We start from the raw sequence: 22426 nt of genomic DNA on the forward strand, positions 1-22426 counted from the left end.
CTACCGCGATCACGTGAGCCGGCCGGCGTCCACCTACTGCGATCACGTGACCCGGTCAATGGCCGCCTACCGCGATCACGTAGGCGGCCGCCTCTCCCCGCGGCTGCGCAGTTGGGATCGGGCGCGAGGCGTCCGCGGACTTCCGCGAGATCCGCCGGGGCCCGCAGCGAGCGGCGCGGGTCTCGCGAGAGCCGCAGTGGCGATGGCAGGTGGCCGGCTGGTGGCGGAGGGTCGGTTGAGCGCCGGTTGCTTCGCGCTCGGGGTCTCCGTCGTCCTGGTGCCGGGGCTCATCCGCACCCAGAGCGTCTTCACCAACCGCGCGCTGCTGGCGATCCACCTGGCTGTCATCAACGTCCTGTTGCTGCTGCTGTACCGGGGGCTTCATTACCAGGTAACACCCGCGGTGGGGAGCGGGGTGTTCCCGCTCTGCCTCCCTGAGAAGCACTCGGGACGGGAGAGGGGGCGGAATTGCACCCCGGTTACTAGGGAGCGCCTCCTGGCGACGCGGGCAGGGCTGGGGATTGTGCGTCCCTCCCTCGCACACCATCCGGATTCTTCCCACCACTCAGAATACCGTCCCTTCAGCCTGCCACCTTTCCTCCCCTGCGCCGCCACCTGAAAGCCAAGTTTAAAGAGTATCCACGGCACTAAAACCCAAGTTTAAAGAGGGTGGCGTTAACCAACACAGTATCCATTGGATTAAAAGTTGAAAACTTAACGCGAAGACGCTGAAAATCTGCAAAAAACAACACAAGCTACAGGGAGTGAGGAATAGTTTCAATGTGATTTTGTTTTAATCCAAACTATAAAAGTGAGGAGACACAAGTTTTTCGAAGAATCCGAATGGATGTTGTAATGACACGTTGCGTTGATACTGTTCGCAAGGATGTTTCAGCGGAGAGGAACATAGAGGCTTGAACTGGCGTGCAACAGGCATGTCGTTGCTTCACAAGCCCCGGTGACTCAGGTTTGATCCTGACCCCTGTCGCTACCTGTGTGGCGTTTACAATGCTATAACTGGGTTTTGTGTTTTATTCCCACACCCCAGAGATGGTGGTCAATTGCCTCCTGTAAATGCCCCTTTCTGTACTTGGGCGTAGGAGATTCTGTGTGGAGTTTCTGGGCAGATGAGGGAGGAAATGTCACAGGGAAATAACGTGAGTGAAATAAAATAAAGGGATTACTCTCCAAGCTGATTATAGCTTGGATGACTTGATTCTTTATTATGTTGAAAGAAGCATGAAAAGATTTTCTCCTTTACCCCCGCCAACCCCAGGGCATCTTGAACGGAAGAAGGCAATGGATACTCAGTCCCTTAGTTGAGATGTGATAAGTGTGTGGGAAAGTGGATTTGAGGCAAATGATCAGCCCCGATCTTACTGAATGGCCAAGGGGTTTCAGAAGCATGCAGCCAATTCTTCAAGTTCATCTGTTCTCTGGGATTGTTGGAATGTCGGGGTCCAAAAGCAAAATGATGCACGTTTGGAAACCTGCCTAAAGCAAAAACGCAATGCTCCGAAAACCCAGCAAACGAAACAGTTAACAGTTCATCAGGAAGGGGCAATAACGTAACCTTTGTTGCAGAGAATAAAAAGGCAAGTCTGCAGTGAAATGGAGGCAGGGGAGAGTGACAAATATTAGATAAGATGCATCCTTTTTTTAAAAAAATTTTTTTCAGCTGCGTAAAATTGCTATCCTATTGAATCACTTTAGATTATTTTTCAAACAATATTTTTGACTTGTAACTTTCCCTCCAGATTGCTGTTCGGGCCTGTTTCCTTGGTTTTGTTTGTGGTTGTGGTTTAATACTGAGCTTCGGAGGATCATCATGGCAACACTTTGGATGGTATGTTAATTTATTAGATTGTTTATGGCCTGCTTGCCAGAGGCTTAATTAATTTAAAAGAAATCTTGTTCGGCACAGCTTCATATTCAAGCGTTGTTTCATAGTTTCAAAGTCACTGTTGGTGTGTCTGCACGTTAATATTTCCGCTAGACATAAAGCAATTAATCAGTATTAAAGGTGCACAATATCATTGAAGTTATATTTCTATTAATTGGTGATGATAGAATAGCCGTTTAGTACAAAGATTTTTTTTTACTAAACCATTTGTATGCTGAAAAAATGGTACCAATGTACTGAGACATCAAAAGCGCTTTCCTAATACCCTGTAAATCAAGTTCTTTGAAATATGTTAGTAATATGAATATTAATAATATATTAGAAATATGACTAGTAACTGTTGTATTTTTCTCTTCTGGTAGCTTCAGATAATGGCCTAGCTTCATGTGAAGTCTGCATGGTACAGTAGGGTATAGAATTCATGGATATCAGTAACATTTTAAATATCTGTTCTTTCAACAGGTATTTGTGCTCTCTGAGTTTTTTCCACTATTCAGAATACTTTGTGACTGCAGTTATTAATCCCAAGTCCCTCTCTCTAGACTCTTTCTTGTTAAATCATAGTGCAGAATACAAACTAGCAGCCATGTCTTCCTGGGTGGAGTTTACCATTGAGAAACTTCTCTTTCCAGGTGAGTTGTGGCTACTTTTCCAAATTGACACGTGCGATGTACTTGTTAAATAGAATAAAGAATTTTCCCTGCCCCTCATTATGTATGTTGTGGCTTGTAATGTGCTTCTAGATTTATTTGAAGAAATGAGACAAAATTGCTATATTCTAAAACCTTTAAGGTGTGGCTTTAAGTTGTATGTCCTTACAGAGCAGAGGTCAGTTCCATTCTTGTTTGGCACTAGACATCAGTAATTTTTACTCCTTACTCCTGCAGTGTAGATGATAGAGTCAGATGAGTCTGATCTCTAAGCTACAATTTTGGTAAAAATATTTTTGCAGCTGATTTGATTGTTTCTAGTAAATGACGAATGAGGGACTTCAAAGCCCTTATTAAAGAGAAGAAGGAATACTGTGCAAATGTCTGAGGAACTTGTATATTGCTGGGGTGCCTAAGACTGAGGGGAACAAGCCTGCTCACCTCCATAAGATCGCCCTCATTCTCCTGTTCCAGCAAGTAAAGTGTGAACCCTTTCAGCCTTTCCCCATTATTCAGGTCCTCAAGTCCCAACAAAGGAAGAAATTCAGTTAGTTTGAGTGGCAAACTGTTCAGGATTCATTCATTTCGTTAATTAGCGGAGAATATTCATGAAAGAGTATTGAATACTTAAGAATGGAAATCTTGCTGTGAATTCCACTGAGGAGAAATGATTGGGAATATGAAGTTTACACAACCCATCAATTGCACTCTCTTCTTAGGAGCTACAGTACTGTGCAAAAGTCTTAGGCACAAATATATAACTAGGGTGCCAAAGACTTTTGCCCATTACTGTATTTGTCAATGTGGAGCAGGGAGCGAGTTTGTAAAGCTGGCAGGAGCACAGAACTTTAGGAATGGTGAGGGTGGAGCACCATGGGAGGTGGTGTGGGACAGGTGGCAGAGAAGGAGTGCTATGGTGGGGCTCCAGACACACCCAGCCCTGAGACACCAGGCAAAGTCATTTGATTCCATGCAATTGGTATATTGATCATTATGGAAAACTGCTTCCCACTCGTTCCCCACTCCCTTCCCCTTTTCCCAACCATAATTCCCCTCTCCCTGCCCCTTTCCCCTCTAGGTCCACAATAGGGACCTGAATCAGAATCAGGTTTATCATCACTCACATATGTCATGAAATTATATTGTTGAGTAAACATCATTTCAAAAGAGCGGAGGCGGCTCTGAATTTAGGCTGAATTAAAAATTCAAATTAGACTGTTGAACAGAATTTGCTTATCTCCGTAATATTCTGTGTAAAGTAACAAATGGCCGTAGAGATGCTCTCTTAATTAGAGCATTCAACAGTAACTTTGCTTTGAAAAGTTGTGTAGAACATGGTCTCACCCACTTGTGTAGCAGTTGGAATTGTGTGATTTCCTGTTGTTTTTCCCAAAATTCTTATTTTGCTGCTCTAGAGACATGGTTAATTTTTTTTCGAGAATGGAGTTTCACAACACTTTGAGATCTTGCCTGTGTAGCCTAGGATTTTCTATCGATAGGGATAAAGATGGAGATAGCTGAGGATCACTGCTATGTCTTGTCCATAAAATCCATACATAATTTTCTGTAGGGTTTACTGTGTATTGGTCAGGAATGGCAGTACAGAATCGTCTTCCATATGCCCTCACACTGAAAGCAGATATTTTCTAGTTATTGCCAAATAAAATTGGCAAACTGAAGATAATGAAGAGTTTAAAAATTAAAGCAAAAGTGCTGGAAGTATTCAGGAGGTTAGGTCTGTAAAGAGGAAACTTACCATCTCAGATTGATCTTGTGTCACAACTGGGAATTGTATTTTATAATGAAGCTGTAACTCTTATTTGCATTTACTCTCTTTTGTTTTCTGCATTATCTATCATTTCTTCCCCTACCCAACCACATTCCATGGTTCTGTGCTTATTCAAATCAGAATCTACATTTCTAATGAAAATGAATTGTCATTAAATGTTAATTTCTTTTCAGAGGTTGCAAACCTGATAGTGGTTTCTCAGCATTTTCTGTCTCAGTAATTGAGAACACTAAATCTCTTTGCATCTCACCTGCAGACATGAAGCAAGTCACGTGGCTCAGTTTCCTTGGTTTGCTGATGGCCCTATTTGGGGAATCGCTACGCAAAGCAGCCATGTTGACAGCCGGATCAAATTTTAATCATATTGTACAAAATGAGAAGGCGGAGTCCCACAGGCTCGTCACCTCTGGAGTTTACTCTTGGTCCAGACATCCATCCTACGTGGGCTGGTTTTACTGGAGCATTGGCACTCAGGTAGGTTCACCATTGATTTTTCTCGGCAAAGGTTGGGAGCATAAATCCAATACCCTGCTGATGACATGCTATACATTGCAAGTGGGGTGCCCACATGATTCAGAAATATAAACAGTTAAAGCTAAGTGAGAGCAGTAAATATTGAGGTTTTCTCATATCCCGTTCAAAAGAAGCTATAATGACAATCATCCAGATTAATGATAATCAGTTTCTTCCTTGACTGATTGGCATATTAAAATATAGGTGCGGTTATGCTTTCTACACATTTCCATTCCAGTAGAAAGGATATCAATTGAAATGGAACAAATATGGTACAATTCGTGTTTTCTCTGACTATAAGGGAATGTAATTCTTGCTACTGTCGTTTATTTTTCAGGTAATCTTATGTAATCCCATCTGCATCGTGGGATACACATTGGCTTCTTGGCGCTTTTTTCGCGAACGTATTGAAGAAGAGGAGATGACTCTGATCCAGTTTTTTGGTGAAGACTATGAACTGTATAAGAAACAGATTCCAACACGACTTCCCTTCATCAAAGGTGCAAAATTAGAACCATGAAGTGAAAAGGGACAATAAGAAAGAAACGTACAATCAAATGAGCTGACAACAGGCTGCTGTTAACCCTTAGCACCTCAATATTTGATTTCAATCTTGAGAAGAGTTCCTCAGCTGTTGCTGTTGAGAATATCTTAGCTAGCTTCAATCTGTTAGAGCAAGAGTGTGGTGCTGCAGAGGACAAATCTGTAAAGGAGCGCTGTGGATAGTGGGAACTGAAATACACAGTGCAAATTTTAGAGGCCACTCACTCCAGCTATTGCTTTGACAAAGCCATTCATTATAGACTTTGTACTTCATATAAGGACTGTTTATGACCAAAAACAATTCCAGGAGGGCTGCTTTATACTATTTTAGGGAAGATGCATTATTGTAATGTACCAACACATTGTATCAGGAAAGGTAAATTACTTAAATATCAGTCTTACTATAAACATAGATAATCATGGTTTGTTTTAAAAAAACAGGTGGATTTGCTTTATTTTGTCTTGACCAGAATCTGTTACTTTTTATTCAGAAATATTTTATGTTGAGCTTTTATTTATACAATGACAAAGGATCAGCTTTACACCTCCTGGATCCTGGTTATGTAAGCACCCAGGGCGATGGACCGAAAGTTTCTCTTAGCAACCACCCTTCATAAAATTTATGTCTCAACTCAATTCCTACCAAGCATGGGCCTATTTCTCATAATCTGCCTCTCATTTTGGATGAATTGGCCACTAAATTGGCTTTCTCACAAGAGATTTGAGCTAGGAGTGGTCATGTTTGGGCAAGCATCTGAGATTTGGAGCTGAGTCATTGTCGGGGTGCTTTTGAGGGAGCTGTGTTGTGTGCTGTACCTGACCTAGAACCACTAAATGGTTACTTTGAGTGCCTGAACTGAAACTGTCTCTTTTCCCATCCTTCACCTTGAGAAAAATAGATATAAAGTTGATCACCACTTTTTTGTTACCTCTGCACCATTGGGGGAGAATGGGAAAAGTATTACCATATTTAAATATGGGGATAAAAACTGCAAATGCTGGAAATCTTAAATAAAAACAGGTGTTTACCTAAAATATTAACCTATCTCTTACACTGTGCATGCAGACTCACTGCTTTCTAGATTTTGTGGCAGCATGGTCATGTTCTATCACTTCAATTCTAACCCCAAGTTACCATCAGAGTTGGTACATGTCCACAAATGAGGTAATTTGCTATGAGCCACATTTCCTTTTGGAGTCTATCATTTCATATCTTGTAAATTAAAGATAGACATGCATCAAAGCATAATCTCTGATTTTTGAAGTTGTCTGATTCTGATCTGTTTCTCTTGTCTCTTTCCTGACCCTGTTGCCCAGGACCAAAAAACACTAAAACAGTTTCCCATTGACATTAGCCCATATCCCAATTTGGTATTTGTCTTGTGAAGCTTGAACTATTAACAATAGATTTTATGTGGCATCTTTAAATGTAGGAAATGTAATAATGCCTCACTGGTGTAATCTAACAAAAGAATACTAAGGCAGATATTTAAGAGAATGAACAATATCTTGTCCAGAGTTAGGAGAAAAGGAGTACTTTAAATAAACTAGCACAGATACTATAAACTGAATAACCTCCATCCTTTTATTCAATGATATTTTTAAAGGTAAGTAAAGGAAAAGTTCCTCCCTGTGCTTTGTTTGGCGGTATCAGGCAGGAACCTTGTTGTTTCTTTAGCATCTTTCTTTTTTATGAGGCCACGTTGCTAGCTCGATGCTTAACCCACTGTGGATGGAGAGCATGCAAGGAGCCGGCCGGATTCAAACCCGGAACCTCTTGTTCCAAAGTCCGGGTGGTGATACCACTTCACCACTGTCACAGACATGATTTTTAAAACGAGCTAATAATTCTCAAGGGGGTGGGTTGTTGCGAGTGCACAAAGGTGTAATTTATATGGCAGCAGGGGTTCCGAACCTGGGTTCCATGGACCCATTGTTTAATGTTATTGATCCATGGCATAAAAAAGGTTGGGAACCCCTGTGCTAAAGAGCAAAGGTACAACAGCCGGAGGGAGAGTGAAGAGAATACTTCAGTGTGTTTACAGCAGAGCTTGTAATGCTGAATCAAGTTTCACATCAATGCCAAGGAGTTTGTGATTAGCCAGCTGAAACTGTTAGTGTGCTGTTTCACGTCTACAATAATTTGTCTCATGGTTATCCATTTGTCATGTCAGACAGGAGAAAATGAAAGGTTAACCGATGGCCTGTCCAAATTACTGTAAGGTAACTCCATTGTCATTGTTCTGATTGGATAATTGTAATTTAGAGAAAGTGTACACTTGTTTGAGGCCTTTAAAGATGAAACTTTAGACAATATGTTTTGAAGGACACATTTTGTAAATTTTCAAAAAGTGGGCTCGTTGAAAATTTTTGTGATGAGTAAAGATGTGAAGGAAAGTTATTTTAAAAATTGCAGATTCTGGAAATCTGAAAAGGAAATGTTGGAAACTGTGGGTAGGCAAAGTCTGCAGAAAGAGTAGACCTTTCATCAGAATATAAAACAGAACCATACAGCACAGTATAAGCCCTTAACCCCTTAATATTGTGCTAACCTTTTAACCTACATCAAGATGGTTAACCCTTCCCTCCCACAGAGCCCTCCATCTTACTTTAATCAATGTGCCCATCTAAAGTGCCTCTTATATGTCCCTAATGTATTTGCCTCCACCACAACTGGGGAAGAGAGAGAGAGAGAACAAGTTACTTTTGAGGGTCAGGGAGGGATGGAAAGTTATTTCCTTGTAAAACTAATCTAATGAGTATTAAAATATAGTTGGGCTTGAATTGGGGGGAGTACATTTTGGAAGCAGATAAGTTAGAACTGTAAAAGCTGCTGATGAATAGCTGCTGCACAAGTGAAATTTAATTTTTTGATTTGAAGTGAATAAATTGGTTGCATTGTTGTTATCATTGGCCTCTATGACCTTGGGTTGGTGTATTGCAGTTGAGAGGGGTAGGAGTAAAGAAATATTTAAAGTTTCACATTTTCTGAAAAGTTCTTCCTTGTAGCGTAACATCTAAGGATGTTATGGCTATAGTCCACTAACTCATTTGGTGGCCTTTCACATTTAAACTCTTGTAATGAACACTGATGCATTAATACTTCGTAGATGACTTAACTGCTAACATCAATTTAAACCCCTTCATTGATTACAGTTGAGAACTTGGTTGTGAGACACACTGGAACTTTTGAAATGAAGAGGTAAAGATGCCTAACCCATTGTGATTAGCAGAGGTTTTCAGGACGTTGACTGGACAGATTCAATGTATAGTTCATGTATGAGAGGACATTTTCCTTAAGGTAGTCCCATGTGCCCACTGCCTTCGTCCTTCCAGGCAGTAGAGTTCTTGCATTTAGGTATTGCTGTTGTAAAAACTTTACCAACTTTCTACGTCTTGCAGACTACAACTGGAATGCACAGGTATTCCAAAGAGCTAATGAATTGGGCAGGTATTTTCTGAATCTTGTCAAATCTCTTGTATGTTGAGAATTGCATTCATCTGTGCAGACAGAGTATTCTGTCACACTTCAGTCCCATGCTTCAAATGATGGAAAAGCTTCAGAGCAGTAGTGGGTGAGTTGCTCATTTTTGGATGCCCAACCTGTGCGTGTATTTGAAATCACTGCAAGTACTGGTTGAAAGGAGTTCATTCCAATGGAGGTTTGCATAGAATATAGACCCTAGCACAGAACAGATGGATTGAATGGCTTAGTTTGTCAAACTAGCTCTATGCAAGTACTGAAGTTACAGTTTACCCATTCACTGATGAACAGCACAGGAGGAAGATTAGTTAGATCACTCTGCAGCAGATGTGCTAGCATGAAAGGATGGATAAACAACATGGGGTCGTTAACTACTTGTAATGTGTTGTTATGCTGAGAAACTAAATTTATCTGAATCACAGGTTTAATATCACTGGCATATATAGTGAATTTGTTGTATCAAAGGGGTAAACAAGTCTGCAGTCATGTCCAGAGTAGGCAGACCAATATTAAACTTTTGATTTAGTTTTGGCCAGGATGCATTATAGAGGAAGGACTGCTGCAGGCAAAGCTCTTCACCTTTTTATCTCCTGGAATGACTGTGACAAAGAGAGAAATGAAAAGGAAGATTGCAAGATAAGCTAAATGGAAAGCCATAGGAAAGATTAGTGAACTTCAGTCAAATAAGTCAGTGCTCAGAAATTTAATAATACAATGATCTTATTTGGTGCTTTGACATTATTACAATAAGTTACACTGAAAAAAACAATGGACTTGTTCCTCTTTACATAACAAGCCTTTTGATTTTTAAACTAGTTGTAGGGAAACTGCAATTTACTATGGTACCCATTAGTTTAAGAAACCTTAGGTAAGATTTGTGCACTTGAATGTGTGTAGACAGAGTATACAAGATGCGTAGAGGCTGGGGAAAGATGGAACAGCCTGTGTTAATCTGCACCATTCAAATAACTTTGTCTTGTGTTCAGGATGTGGTAGATACTGTCACAGCCAACATTTATTGCCTTTGAAAGTTATAAATATTCAACTGTTTTAGTTCAAAAAATGACAATGAATGAACCAAGTACTAATTTAGGTTACAGTCTTTTATTGAGGCAGCAAATGTCAAAATTAATAGCTTGCAAACAGGAACTGGTACCTGCAGTATATCCCCCAGTTTAGTGTTGACCCTTTGATTTTTCACTTTCTTCAGCGTTCTTCATTGAGGTACAGTACCAACATCTCCAATTCCTTGTCAGATGATTGTTTATACAAACTCCTGTCATTTCAGTATGATTTCAACCATGATGCACACTTTACCTCCAAGTCTTATTCTACCAACACTTGTGCATTTTTCAGCTACATTTGGACAGAATCAGCACAGAACACAAAGTAAGATAGAGTCAGGACTGCCGCATAGAAGATGGCCATTCATCCAGAAATCTAGCTTCCCTTGAGTGCATCCATTCAATCATTCCATGTGGTAGTACCCTGAGTGAAGAGAATTAACCTAAATTCTTTCTTTGATTTATTAGTGATGATCTTCTATTTCTAGCCTTAGGGTACAATTGAGTGTAAACAAGCTGCTGATTTCATCAAGCCTCTGCACAATTTTAAAAAACCAAAAAATAATCCTAACATGCTCATTCTTCTCTGGTATCTTTTTGATTTGACTGGGCAGTTAGGGTCAAGATTTTTCTGTAGGCCATGAATTGAGCTTGTTTATATAATGGCATTAGAGTCTAGGATGAGGGCTATAATCTTAAAATTACAATTCCAAAACTTGGGCCACCCCTCAGGCTCTAACTTTCCAGAGAAAACTCGGGTTTATGCAATCTCCTTGTAGCTCATGCCCTCTAATCCAGGCACCATCCTGCCTAAAGCTCTTCTGACAAATGACTTATTTTTCATGGAAATTAAGTTAGTGGAGATATCCTCCAACTTCAATAAATTATGTCATGTAAAAGTTACTATGAACATCTTAAAGGGAAAGGAAACATGTCAATTGATAGCAATAGCTTGAATATCTTTGTGTTTCTTTCACCTGGACCTAAGCAAGCCCATCATTTACATAGTTCCTCAAAGGGCTGTTGAAATATTTAAGTAAAATAGTCAACGTCACAATGAAAATACTTTAGAAACAGCAGTGACTCATTAAATATTGATAACTCACAGATATTTTGATTGCTTATGAACAAGTGGCAATTTCAATGCTTTAAATTAACATTTTAGAAGAAGTTCTAAATATATAAAATTATGTTTATGAAACAGTTTTTAATGGTAGTGTTAAGTTGGAAAACTTCTATTTCAACCACTGAAACATAGCTACCATTAACATCCAACATGAGGTTCACACCCTGTGGTGGCTTTCAGGAGTTTCTATGAAATACCGTAATCCCCAGAAGTGAGAAATAACCAATATGTAATGTACATGTAAAAACTATAGAGGTTGCAGGAATGGAGCAGGGCTGAAGTTTCAGGAAGAGGGAGAAGCGGGTGAGACAATTTACTGATTTGTAAACTTTTCTGTTTTATTCATGGAAACTTTAAGCTTTATCCTTCAGTCACCAAGGAGTAATAAAAAAACTTTTCAATTTCATTGTTCCGCTTGTACAAGATATTTTGCTGTTAACCTTTACTGACAAAAGTAGATAATACTATGAATAGACAAAAGTTTAGAAGGGGGCGGGAAGTTGATAGTTAGGGGTTGCGTCCTTCATCAGACTTGCTTCTGTTTACACCTGGAACATGAACTGGTCTCTTTCTTTTCAGATGCTAATTGAACTGTGCTTTTCCAACACATTTTTTCCTATTTTAGTTTAAACAGCATTTTCAATCTGTACTCTTTGCTATTTGCTGCTGCTTCATTATTGTATTTAAATGCACACACTCCATGTTGTCTGGTATATATTTCTTGTGGCTTTACACAACCAAAGTCAGTAATATTCTGTTATGAGTGACATAGTTATGGATGATCTTTTATAACTAAGTTCATGTGATGTGGCATTAGTAATTGTGAAGCTACTTAGCCCACATTTCATGCACATGGGAAGGAGGAGATGGGAAATGTACGGAGAAAGATCAGCACATTTACTCTTAAGCATCATCTAGCAAATCTGGTTGTAAATATACTACCAGGATATCTGTTGATGATATAGTCAGACTTGGTTGTACTGGCCATTATCATTCTTTGCTGATATTTGAGCCCCAATTTTAACTTGAGTACACCAGAGAAGAATGAGGTGGTATGGATCAGATGTCTAACCAGGCAGCATATGAATCAGACTCCTTTGAGATTAATGGACAGCAAAACTAAGCTGGTTGCAAAGGATTCTACCCCAGTGCCTTGTGTTCAGTCTCTCTTCACGTTTATATTAGGATTTGGAATTCTTAAACTACCTACTGGCATACTTCTTGGCCTTATCTGTGGAATAATAGTAACAAGCAGTAGAAACGTAACATTGGAGAGCAAAAAAGGGACTAGATATCGCATGAAGCAAACTATTAAGGCCTTAATATTTCTCCTTCCACATATTTGCAACACCTACCCATTGTCACAGCCACGTAATCTCCTGAAGCATTAATAAAAGTCCATGGTTCAAGGGAAGAGATGACATATTTAAAAACCATCTGTTTTTAAATATCATAAATGTATAAACTGCAGTTCATTCAGTGTCTAATACCTGCAGAGGTCTTTTATCCCAGTATCAATTTCACACACTAACCCCACATCCCTTGATTAAGAAAGGTCAATTGGCTTTTCAATATTGAATATACTCAGCAGTTGAAGCTCCACATCCCTCTTGGGTAGTGAATTCCAAAGATTTGTTACCTTTTGGTTGAATAAACCTCTTCCACGAATGGCATATCTCTTATTTTGACTCTTGTGTTTGAGACCCTCTAGACAGGAATAACACCAACTTCACATCTACCTTTTCATGCCCCTGAACAATTTTGAAGTCTATTTAGTGCCTCTACATTTGACAAACCTGCCTCCCCACAAATCAATCTGGTATACTTCTATTTACACACAATTTCTTGTAAGTATATTCCTGGGTAAGGACCTATACTGTATACATAACTGGAGTAAGACATCTCAACTGTTGTAGTCACTTGTCTCACTTTATTGGCCAACATAACGTTTTCCTTCGTAACGACCTGTTGAATCTGAGTGCTTCCCAACTTTATCACTTCATTTTGTTGGTGCTCCTTGTAGAAGAATCCTGTAATAATAAATCATGTCTTTGTTCAAATAAGTAATTTCGTGACCAGAAATGCAAGAAAGCATAAAACATAAGGGTGGTCAGAGCAACATCAAACAAGTATTGTGAGTATACTGACATCATCTCTTGGGTTTTATTCTCTGCTGAAAGATAATGGAACCAAATATCTATGTTTTTAACTATGAGGTTCTTATTTAAGCATAATGTTGTGAACCAGATCTGTGATTGTTAAAGAAGAGTGAACAGCTTCCAAAGCCATGGTGAAGTCAATATGTTGTATTTACATTCTGCAGCTGTCTCTATTAACTGGAGGATATGTCTCTTAGTGTACATGTACTATAAAGTGATCTCCTTTCTGTCAGGGGTGTCCAATCCACTTTTCAGTTTTGCTGTACGATACAAGTCTTTGCATTTCACCTCCGAATCCTCTGACAGAATATTTAGAGTTCGGTTGTCAATAATCTTGTCCTTGTTGTCGATCTGTTTTTCTTTATCTTCACTCATGCAAGCAAGGTCATTCCTGAAAGAAAATCAAAAAAGTTACACTTTATCTTCTGGTTTTATTCCCCGTCTCCAATGAGATCCTGCCCTGGAACCGGTTCTAGAGGTAGGATGGGCTGTTTGACAATATTAAGTGTCAGCTTTGGCACCTGCCCACTCCATAAACAAGCACATCCTAGTTGATTTATTTACATCTTTACCTGCTTCCACCCCCCCCCCACAACTGTATTCCAACCTAATCCAGTATAGATTGAATGCAAAACAATCATAACTTTTTTCCCAAGGAAATAACCTGGTGGAGAAAATGGTAAAAGGTTTACACAAGAACCAGAGTTAAGAACAGCGAACTCAGAATTAAGGTGCTCTGAGAAAAGGTTCAGAAGAGAGGTGAGAATTTCTTATTTACACAGATATAATCTGTAGACTGCTGGTAAAGGGAATGAGTAGAGGCTAATTTCAAAATAACTTTAAAAAAGAGACTTGGATAAATAATGACAAAAATGAGGGCAGTGGGGAAAGAATGGTTGAGTGGAGTTAATGGTCATCACATAGTTTTGAAGGGCCAAATCACTTTTCTATGTGCACCAATCTATTCTTTCTCATTGTGGGAATAGCTCAGTAACACCTGCAATTTCAGTATTTATCATACTCTTGGCAGGGACAGATTGGCATTCAGGGCAGCTGCCAGACCACTGTTAGAAATAAGTTAGCCCAGGATGGTCATACTCACTGCTGTAGTGAGACGTTTCCACATTTTCTTCCCCCAGTAGGTTGCTGGAATGGACTTTGATATGAAACTCAACTGAGTATGTTGTGTTATTTGAACTAGGTGAATATATTTTCCAGCTGTCGTAGTCCTTCAGTACTGACGATTGGGGAATCTAGTTTTCCTTTGGAGCCAGGTCAGATAATTTAGTTAAGATCAGATCATTAAGCCCAATTAGTCACAGCAGTAACTTTGTCAGTCATTCAGGTGATGTGGATTCAGACTGCATTCAAGGGACTGGAATTGCAGGTGCTGGAATCTGGAGCAAAAACAAATTGCTGAAGGAGCTCAGTGGACCTGGTGCAGGGAGTTGACCAAGGATATTGACAATTCCTTTCCTCCTCGCACCTCCCCACCCCCCCAAACTGCTCCCTCAATGCTTGCTAAGTTCCTCCAATAGATCCATATGTTCTTGAAGACATAATCTAGGCTGTTGCTCCATGCAGTATAGAGGAAGGTACAGCAGTTTAAGATACTGTCTTCCTAATGAAACCTTTTATTTCTTCAGATGGATGTGAAAGATTGTGTCTTGGTAATATATCTCCCTCCACTAATGTGAAAAACAATTAGTGATTTTCACATTGTTGCCTCTGGGATCTTACTATGCATAAATTGCCTGCTACATTTCCCAAATGCATTAAAGGGTATCCTTCATAAGTATTTCATTGTCTGTAAACTGCTTTTGGATGACCTTGGGTATAAAAGGTGCTACAAAAATGTATATCTTTGCTGATCTAAATGGGTCTGGTATTCACCAATTACATTTGGGAAGATAGACTTGAAATTTTGCAGATGAAATCCTACCTGTACTGCCCATCTGAAGTCATAATAGAGCCTTCATCATAAATCTTCAACATGTTATCTGTTCTGTCATCCTTCACTTCCTTTGGCTCTTTAAGTCTGTCAACAACAAACAAGGTGCAAATTTCATTAAGGGAGCTGTAATAAAGTCAAGCATGACGTGAAATTTTATTCTACCAGAAGGGAATGCAAAGTTAAACAGTCTGAAATTAAGAAGTGCGGGAGGAATCCTATTTAGAGCTTATGATCGTTCTGGGCTATTTCTGTGCTGTAAATCCAACATAATCTGGTGACACATGAAACAGAGTATTACGGCAAACTGAGAGCAACCAATGCCTATTGGTCAGCTGTCAGTCAATCCCAGGCTGACTTTCTCTTATTGATCGTTGTTCCAGGCAGCCTCTCGAATGTTCTCCCTGACCTTTAAGTAGTCGTGCTCTGGTTGCAGTGTTGAGTTCGGCTGAGTGGTTTGCTCAATAAATTCTTATACTGTGTTCCAGCCTTGTTCTATCTCCAGGCTCAGGATCTCAATAGTAGTTATAGGTGAGCAAACACAACAGTGTACATCGAAACATACAGTGCAATGTGTCATTTGCATATATCAAATGAGTGAGGGTAATGCTGGCCAGCCCACAAGTGTCACCAAATTTCTGGCACCAACACAGCATGCCTACAACTCACCAGCTCTAATTCTAACTGTATGTCTTTGGAATGTGGGAGGAAACCAGAGCACCTGGAGGAAACCCTCGTGGTCATGAGGGGAATTTACAAACTCCTTACAGACAGTGGCAGGAATTGAATCCCAATTGTACAGCTGGTGCTATAAAGTGTAATGCTAACTGCTACTCTACTGTGCCAGCTGCATAGAGAACTATAACACAGAAGACATTGACCGAAAAGTAACGAGGAGGCACTCATTAATGTCAGCTTAGCATTTGAACACCTTGAAGCCCGGAAGAGGGAGAAGATAAAGGCTGATCACAGCATCTACTGGAACTCGATGAGAAATTCAATGAGCACACGTTTAGTCTAGGTTCCCCCTTCTCATCACACAGTGATCTCGGCTTGGGATTAATTACTTGTGCTTAACTGAAGTCAAGATAAGGCCTGGCTGTGAAGCTTCTCAGCAGAAAAGAACATGTCTTTAATGAAGAAAGGCTAGCAAAGGTTATGGCTTACGTCCATAACTAGCTCAGAAACACTGGGAATCTTCAAAAGGGGAAAGAAACGTACAGAGATGATGGTGAGAACAGAAGTAATAACAATAAATGTATCTCACCTGGGTTCCAGGCGTTCCTTCACTTTGGCAATCGAGCGAATGTACGGGCTGATCTGGCGGGTGATTGTCGTTAGGTACAGGTTTTCTTGTTTGAGTAGCATCAGATCATGAAGTTGTGCTTAAAGATAAAATGTGCAAGCTACATGAGCATTCTAGATGTATGTTGGTCATGTGCAGTGTGGTTCGGGAATGAGGAAACAGACTTGTGTTATTGTGTATGGAACTTGGGAGAGGAGCTCGAGGTAAGTGGTGGCATTTTTGTTCAGCTATTGCCCTTGTCCTTCTAGATGAACAAAGTTATGGGCTTATGACATGCTACCCAAGTAGTCCTGGGGAGGGGGTGAAGTGCATCTTGTGGATGTTATAAATGTGCACCTACACAGAAGGTATGTTTAGGGTATTTATAAAGGAGTAACATCAGAGCATGCAAAGCAGATGGTAATTGACTCGTGCAGATCCAAATACAGTAGATTCTGAGACACATCGGGATCAGTACATTTTAGCCCATTTAAGCAGTTTTCCCATTTAAATGAAGTTTCATGGGAATGGTTCAAAGCTATAAAAAAACTAACATTTAAGTGAGTAACAATTTATGTATTCTAATGAAATAGAGAACAAATTAAAATACAATAACTCCTACAGTATTATAAAACTGTTCATTGGCTCCTCATAGTTATCGACAATGGAATTCATCTGCCATGTTCTTTTGATTGACTGCAAATGATCAACATCAGCACAGACACCAAGTGCAGATAATGGACTGCCTTCATACAAAGCTTGAGATGACTGCATCCTCCAAATCTTCATTTTAATTCTAACATTCAAGATAATTGTCGATACTTTCATAATTCCTAACTTGTTGAATAAGAGAAATGGTTTTTATTTTCACTCCCAGCCATTTCTGGCATCTCCAAGTCTGAATGCTTGAAACTGCAGTGAGTAATGCAGTTTGAAATGTCTTACTGCTTATTTCTCACCAATTATCAGTGACAAATATCACTGCTTTTTGAACACAAACACACAACTGATGCTACTCAAAAAATGTTCACTCAAAGCACAGTGTAACATTTAACGGCAACACAAGTGCATACAACTGACACTAGTTAGAAACTTCGGCAACAGTGTCTACCCAATTAAGCGATAAATGTTCCAAATAAATGAGGGAAATCCTAACTACTTTTTCAATTTATTTTTGGTTAAGAGTTGTCCCAAATAAATGCCTGTCCTGATTATCAGAAGGCCTAATTAATGAGAATCCACTCTATTTCAGTCATTTTACTTTCTGCATCCCATCTAATCTCACAGCAGAACTACCTCACCAAAACAGTGCATATACCTGACATCTGGACTATGTTACTCAGCTTGCTGTAGTTGTGTGGGCTGGGTAAACTTAAAAAAAAAATTTTTGGAGCTGCATTTGACAAATTCTACTAAAGTTTCGCTGAAACTATAAATCCTATCTTTTTGACCTCTTTATTAAGCATTAGTGCAATAAATTTTTATCATTTTTTTTCTTCCCACAATAGAAAATGCAACTTGGAAGAAATAACTCAGCCAGTAACGTGTGGGAGAGAAATGGACATAACTTGCATCAGTACCTTCATAAATCTCTTGCTCGTTTGCAACTCTCTGATAAGTTTCCTCCCAGACCTGAAGAACATAGCAGAAACATGAGCATTAGTTTATCCTTTGTAAGCAATTTAAAAGCACAACATATTTCTTAACAACTTGCACTTATTTGGTCCGTTTAATTTAGATAAAATGCCTCAAATTACACTCAGTGGCCATTTTATTAGCTACGCCTGTACATCTGTTAATGCAAATATCTAATCAGACAATCATGTGGCAGCAACTCAGTGCATAAAAGCATGCAGACATGGTCAAGAGGTTCAATTTTTCAAACCCATCATCAGACTAGGAAAGAAATGTGATCTAAGTGACCTTGACCACAGAATGTGGCCAGAAGGGGTGGCTTGAGTATCTCAGGAACTGCTGATCTCCTGGGATTTTCACGCACAACAGTTTCCAGAGCCAATGAGCTTCACCATTAACTAAGGGGTACGTAGACCCCAGGTTGGGAACCCTTGTTCTGGAGTTCACAAAGAATAGTGCAAAAAACAAATAACTTCCAGTGAGTAACAGTTCTGTGGACAAAAACACCTTGTTAATGAAAGAGATCAGGGGAGAATGGCCAAACCGGTTCAAGCCAACAGGAAGGTGACAGTAACTCAAATAACCACACGCTACAACAGTGGTGTGCAGAACATCATATCTGAACGCACAACATATTGAACCTTGAAGTGGATAGGCTACAGCAACAGAAGACCATGACCATACACTCAGTATCCACTTTATTAGTTACTGGAGGTACCTATAAAGTGGCTATTGAGTGTCTATCAAAGGTACATTAGCAAAATTATGCACTAATTAAGGAAGAAATGTTAGAATATATAATTCTAACATTTATCAGAAGACATTAAGATAGATACACTGATAGGAAAGGATTAGGGGGACATGGGTCATACACAGTCAAGTGGGACTAGATTGCTTGAACATCTAGGTTAGCATATATGTTTGGGGCAAAGGCTCTGTTTCCATGCGATATAACTCTATGACGATATGAGAATTGGAGTTTAAGTAGCGTTGGAAAAGAACAGGGTTCTGTAAAGAGGTCCGGCATGAATTCTGGAAGCAAAAGCTCTAAATGGTGAGAGATAAAGACAGATCTCTATTTATATTGCACCTTTGACAAAGCCCTCTTAAAATTAGAGTACACCATTCCAGAATGAAATTTAGGACAAAAATTAGGTGAAATTTCTTTATTCAAGAGGATGGTGAACCCGTGGAATTTGCTATTACAGTGGGGTGCAGAGGACAAGTCACCTAGTATTTTAAAGAAGGTGGTATATAAGTTTCTGGATGCAAAAGTCGTCAAGGGATAAAGGGTCAGAGCAAGAATATGGTACTGACGTAGCTAATCTGCTATGATTGTATTGAATGGTGAAACAGGATTGAAGGGCCCAATGGCCTACTCTTGACCCTAATTCCTATGTTCCTACATTTCTAAATCAGAAAGCACACATTCCAGAAAGGGACAGAGAATATTGGAATTCAATCCAATGGAAAGAGCTCTGGATAACCAGGGCCATAAAACTTTCAAGATGGAAAATTATGGCTTATATATTCAAGAGACTTTAATTCTTTTAGTTATTTAGAAATATAGTGAAACAGGCCCATCTGGCCAACAAGCCACGCCACCCACCAACCCACTGATTTAACCCTCGCCTAGTCACAGGACAATTTACAATGACCAATTAACCTACTAACCAGTACGTCTTTTGGACTGTGGGAGGAAACCAGAGGAAATCCACACAGTCATGGGTAGAACATACAAACTTCTTACAGACAGTGTTGGAATTGAACTCCAAACTCCAACACCCTGAGATGTAATAGCATCACGCCAACTGCTGTGCGACGGGTGCACCCTGGTTGGTGATCTGGATCACAGCCTGTCATGTGGAGGTGAGATACAAGTTAGCCATGGTGTAAGAGCCTCAACGGGATGAGGTGGGTAAAATAGGATGTTTTCACCCAGCAGTGCTTGTTCCTGATACAATGTCTTTGAATGGAAAGTATTCAATTCCCAAACATTAAATAACATCCTGCTGTCAGTGGAGCACAACAACACAACACAAGAAAACCTCAGTTGTGGAACAGTGAACATACCTCTTCAAACATAGTCCTCATGGTCTCCACAGAGGAGTATTGGGAGGAAATCTGAGTGTCCATTTGCAGAGATTTCTGTAGGATCTCTCCCATTGCATCTGTCCTGATGAGCGAGTGGTGTTTAGTCAGATCACGGTGCATCTCTTGCACCTGGTCTTTCAGTGTCTGAAGTTCTGTCTGTAGGGCCTGGGTTCATAAAACAATTACTGACTCTGTCAATTGATACAGTACGTCAATGTAATAATGAGAAAAATTGAATACATGATCCCCTCCCCCCACTTGGAATTTGTCTTACTCAAAATCAATGGTTCTCTTGTACATCTTTCCTGATGCTACCTAACTGTAACATTCTGCTTAAAATACTGATTTACCAATAATGCTGGAAGTATTTCTGCTCTTGAAATCTACACAAGTTCACAGAACAAACCCTGTCTCCATTAACCTTAAAATCACCACATACCCTTTTTTTAAGTGTTCTTAGTGATCTATTATATAATTTTGAGGGAGAAACAGCACAGTAACAGGCTATTTGGCCCAATAAGTCCATGCTAAGATTTATGTTCCACTTGAGCCTCTCTGTTCCTCATCTACATGTATCAGTATGAATTTCTATTCCCTTCATATGCTCATATGACCCTCCCTTGAATGTTCTAATATTTATTTAAAATCTTTATTTCTTATGGATGTTGGGAGAAATGGTCACTAATGGAATACGAGTATACCTCCAACGTTGCAACAGTAACTCTAGATCTCTAATTCAGCAAAGGTTGCTGCCGATAGACTGCGAACCAATGATTTAATGGATTATATCTGTTTGTAAGTACAGAGCCATGTTTATTCTGGCTCACCTCAGCAATGTCTCAGAGGGTAGTTCCCCCAAACCTTGGGAATGAATGGAAGTCCCACCCCGAAGGCTAATTATTTAGGCTGATCTGAAGTTTATCAGTTTGATTTCTGAAGTGGAAGGTTTATCCCATTAAGCAGAATGGGTCTAAACATAGATTGGAAGATGAACAGTTCTCTAACTGAAATGTACAAAATACTTTTGTGACTCAACAAGGTAAATACAGAGTTAATGTTTCCCTGAGCTGGGTGCCTGGAACTAGAAGTTACAGTCTTAAAATACGAGAGACTATTCTGGCCAGAGGTGAAAAAATAGTTCTTTACCCAGGGGACAGAGAATCTTTTGACTGCACCTGTGGAGGGAAATGAACAGTCGATGTTTTGGGCCAAAACACTTCATTAGAACTCTGTAGATGCCGCCTGACCTGCTGAGTTCCTCCAGTATTTAGTGTATAGTGCACATGGGCTAATCCAATCAAGAATACCACATATGCATAGCAATAGTAGATTTCTAATGATATCCCGAACACCTAATCATTTATTCTTCCAGTTCCAATAAATGGGTATGATTTGCTGTTCCTGTACAATAGCTGCTTACCAGTTGCTGCAGATGGTAGCTATAAGTGGTACCAACAAGCTCTTAAGTAGATTGACCTGCTTTTCACAAATACACTTTTCAAGAGTACTTCAGCGTTTACAAAATACTTTGAGATATTGTAAAATTAAGAAAGATGCAATAAATGGAAATTTTTTCTTTCTACTGGGCTGACAACGAGTCTCAAAGACACTCCATCAGATAATATCAAATGTGGAGTTAGTAGCACCAAGCCCTGAAAATGCTGTGGGCTTCTTGTAAACCTGCTTTTCAGGCTGTTGCTGAATTTAAACACTTTCCCTTACCCTGAAAGTATTTTCATAATTCCGACAGTGCTCCATGAAGGGGCTGTGCCCTCCCTCTGCTAGCAGGACCTTGGTGCTGATGTAGCGATGGGAGGTAGGCTTGCACGTCACAGCATTTGTCAGGGACATGTCCCTCAGGGATGCAGGAGAGCCAGAGGCTGGAAATGCTTTTGTTCCCACTAGGTTCCTTGTTTTCAAAAGGCAAAGAATATCGAACACAGTTAAAGGCAGAAGATAAAAATCTGCAAAAGAAAAAAATGCACGTTTTGGATACGGACTTTTATGTTATCAAAACATAATCCCAAACAAAATTATATTGCAGGCTTTGGATAGTTTATATGGAGAGTTACATTTACATGGAGAGAGTTAGCACTCCATTTAGTTTCAGAAGCAGAAAGTCTGCAGGTCAAGCAGCATCTGTGAAAGCAAAATATGTAAGTTTATGTTTCAGGTTGATCGCCAAGAATGAGAGGAAACAGGAAAGATTACGGTACATGGCAGTAGGAAA

General features: G+C 39.8%; 3 protein-coding genes across 8 annotated transcripts in view; 1 reads left to right on the plus strand and 2 right to left on the minus strand.

Moving 5' to 3' along the window:
* Positions 1-198, minus strand: part of LOC134337910 (telomere zinc finger-associated protein-like) — a 25170-nt gene extending 24972 nt beyond the window's left edge. Inside the window, exon 1 of one of the 2 annotated variants that reach the window (XM_063033265.1) lies at positions 71-198. The gene's annotated coding sequence lies outside the window, so the exon portion shown is untranslated. Of the gene's footprint in view, positions 1-4 lie in introns of both variants that reach the window. The other variant, XM_063033266.1, reaches the window with a different exon arrangement.
* icmt (isoprenylcysteine carboxyl methyltransferase) lies at positions 79-6439 on the plus strand. The gene is made up of 5 exons (XM_063033276.1): positions 79-391; positions 1758-1846; positions 2366-2535; positions 4599-4816; positions 5193-6439. Exons 1-5 carry the CDS (start codon positions 203-205, stop codon positions 5373-5375), a joined length of 849 nt encoding a protein of 282 aa, XP_062889346.1. The 5' UTR covers positions 79-202; the 3' UTR covers positions 5376-6439.
* Positions 6440-6577: 138 nt separating this feature from the next.
* Positions 6578-22426, minus strand: part of rnf207b (ring finger protein 207b) — a 67664-nt gene continuing 51815 nt past the window's right edge. For 4 of the 5 annotated variants that reach the window (XM_063033272.1, XM_063033271.1, XM_063033274.1 and 1 more), the window contains 6 exons: positions 21919-22105; positions 20176-20361; positions 18048-18099; positions 16450-16567; positions 15174-15269; positions 6578-13622 (listed from right to left, as the gene is read on the minus strand). In XM_063033272.1, the coding sequence (XP_062889342.1) occupies positions 13439-13622; positions 15174-15269; positions 16450-16567; positions 18048-18099; positions 20176-20361; positions 21919-22105 (823 nt within the window). In that variant the 3' untranslated portion in view covers positions 6578-13438. The remainder of the gene's footprint in view (positions 13623-15173; positions 15270-16449; positions 16568-18047; positions 18100-20175; positions 20362-21918; positions 22106-22426) is intronic. The other variant, XM_063033273.1, reaches the window with a different exon arrangement.

Source organism: Mobula hypostoma, chromosome 25 (assembly GCF_963921235.1).
Source record: "Mobula hypostoma chromosome 25, sMobHyp1.1, whole genome shotgun sequence".
Classification (NCBI taxonomy): domain Eukaryota; kingdom Metazoa; phylum Chordata; class Chondrichthyes; order Myliobatiformes; family Myliobatidae; genus Mobula; species Mobula hypostoma.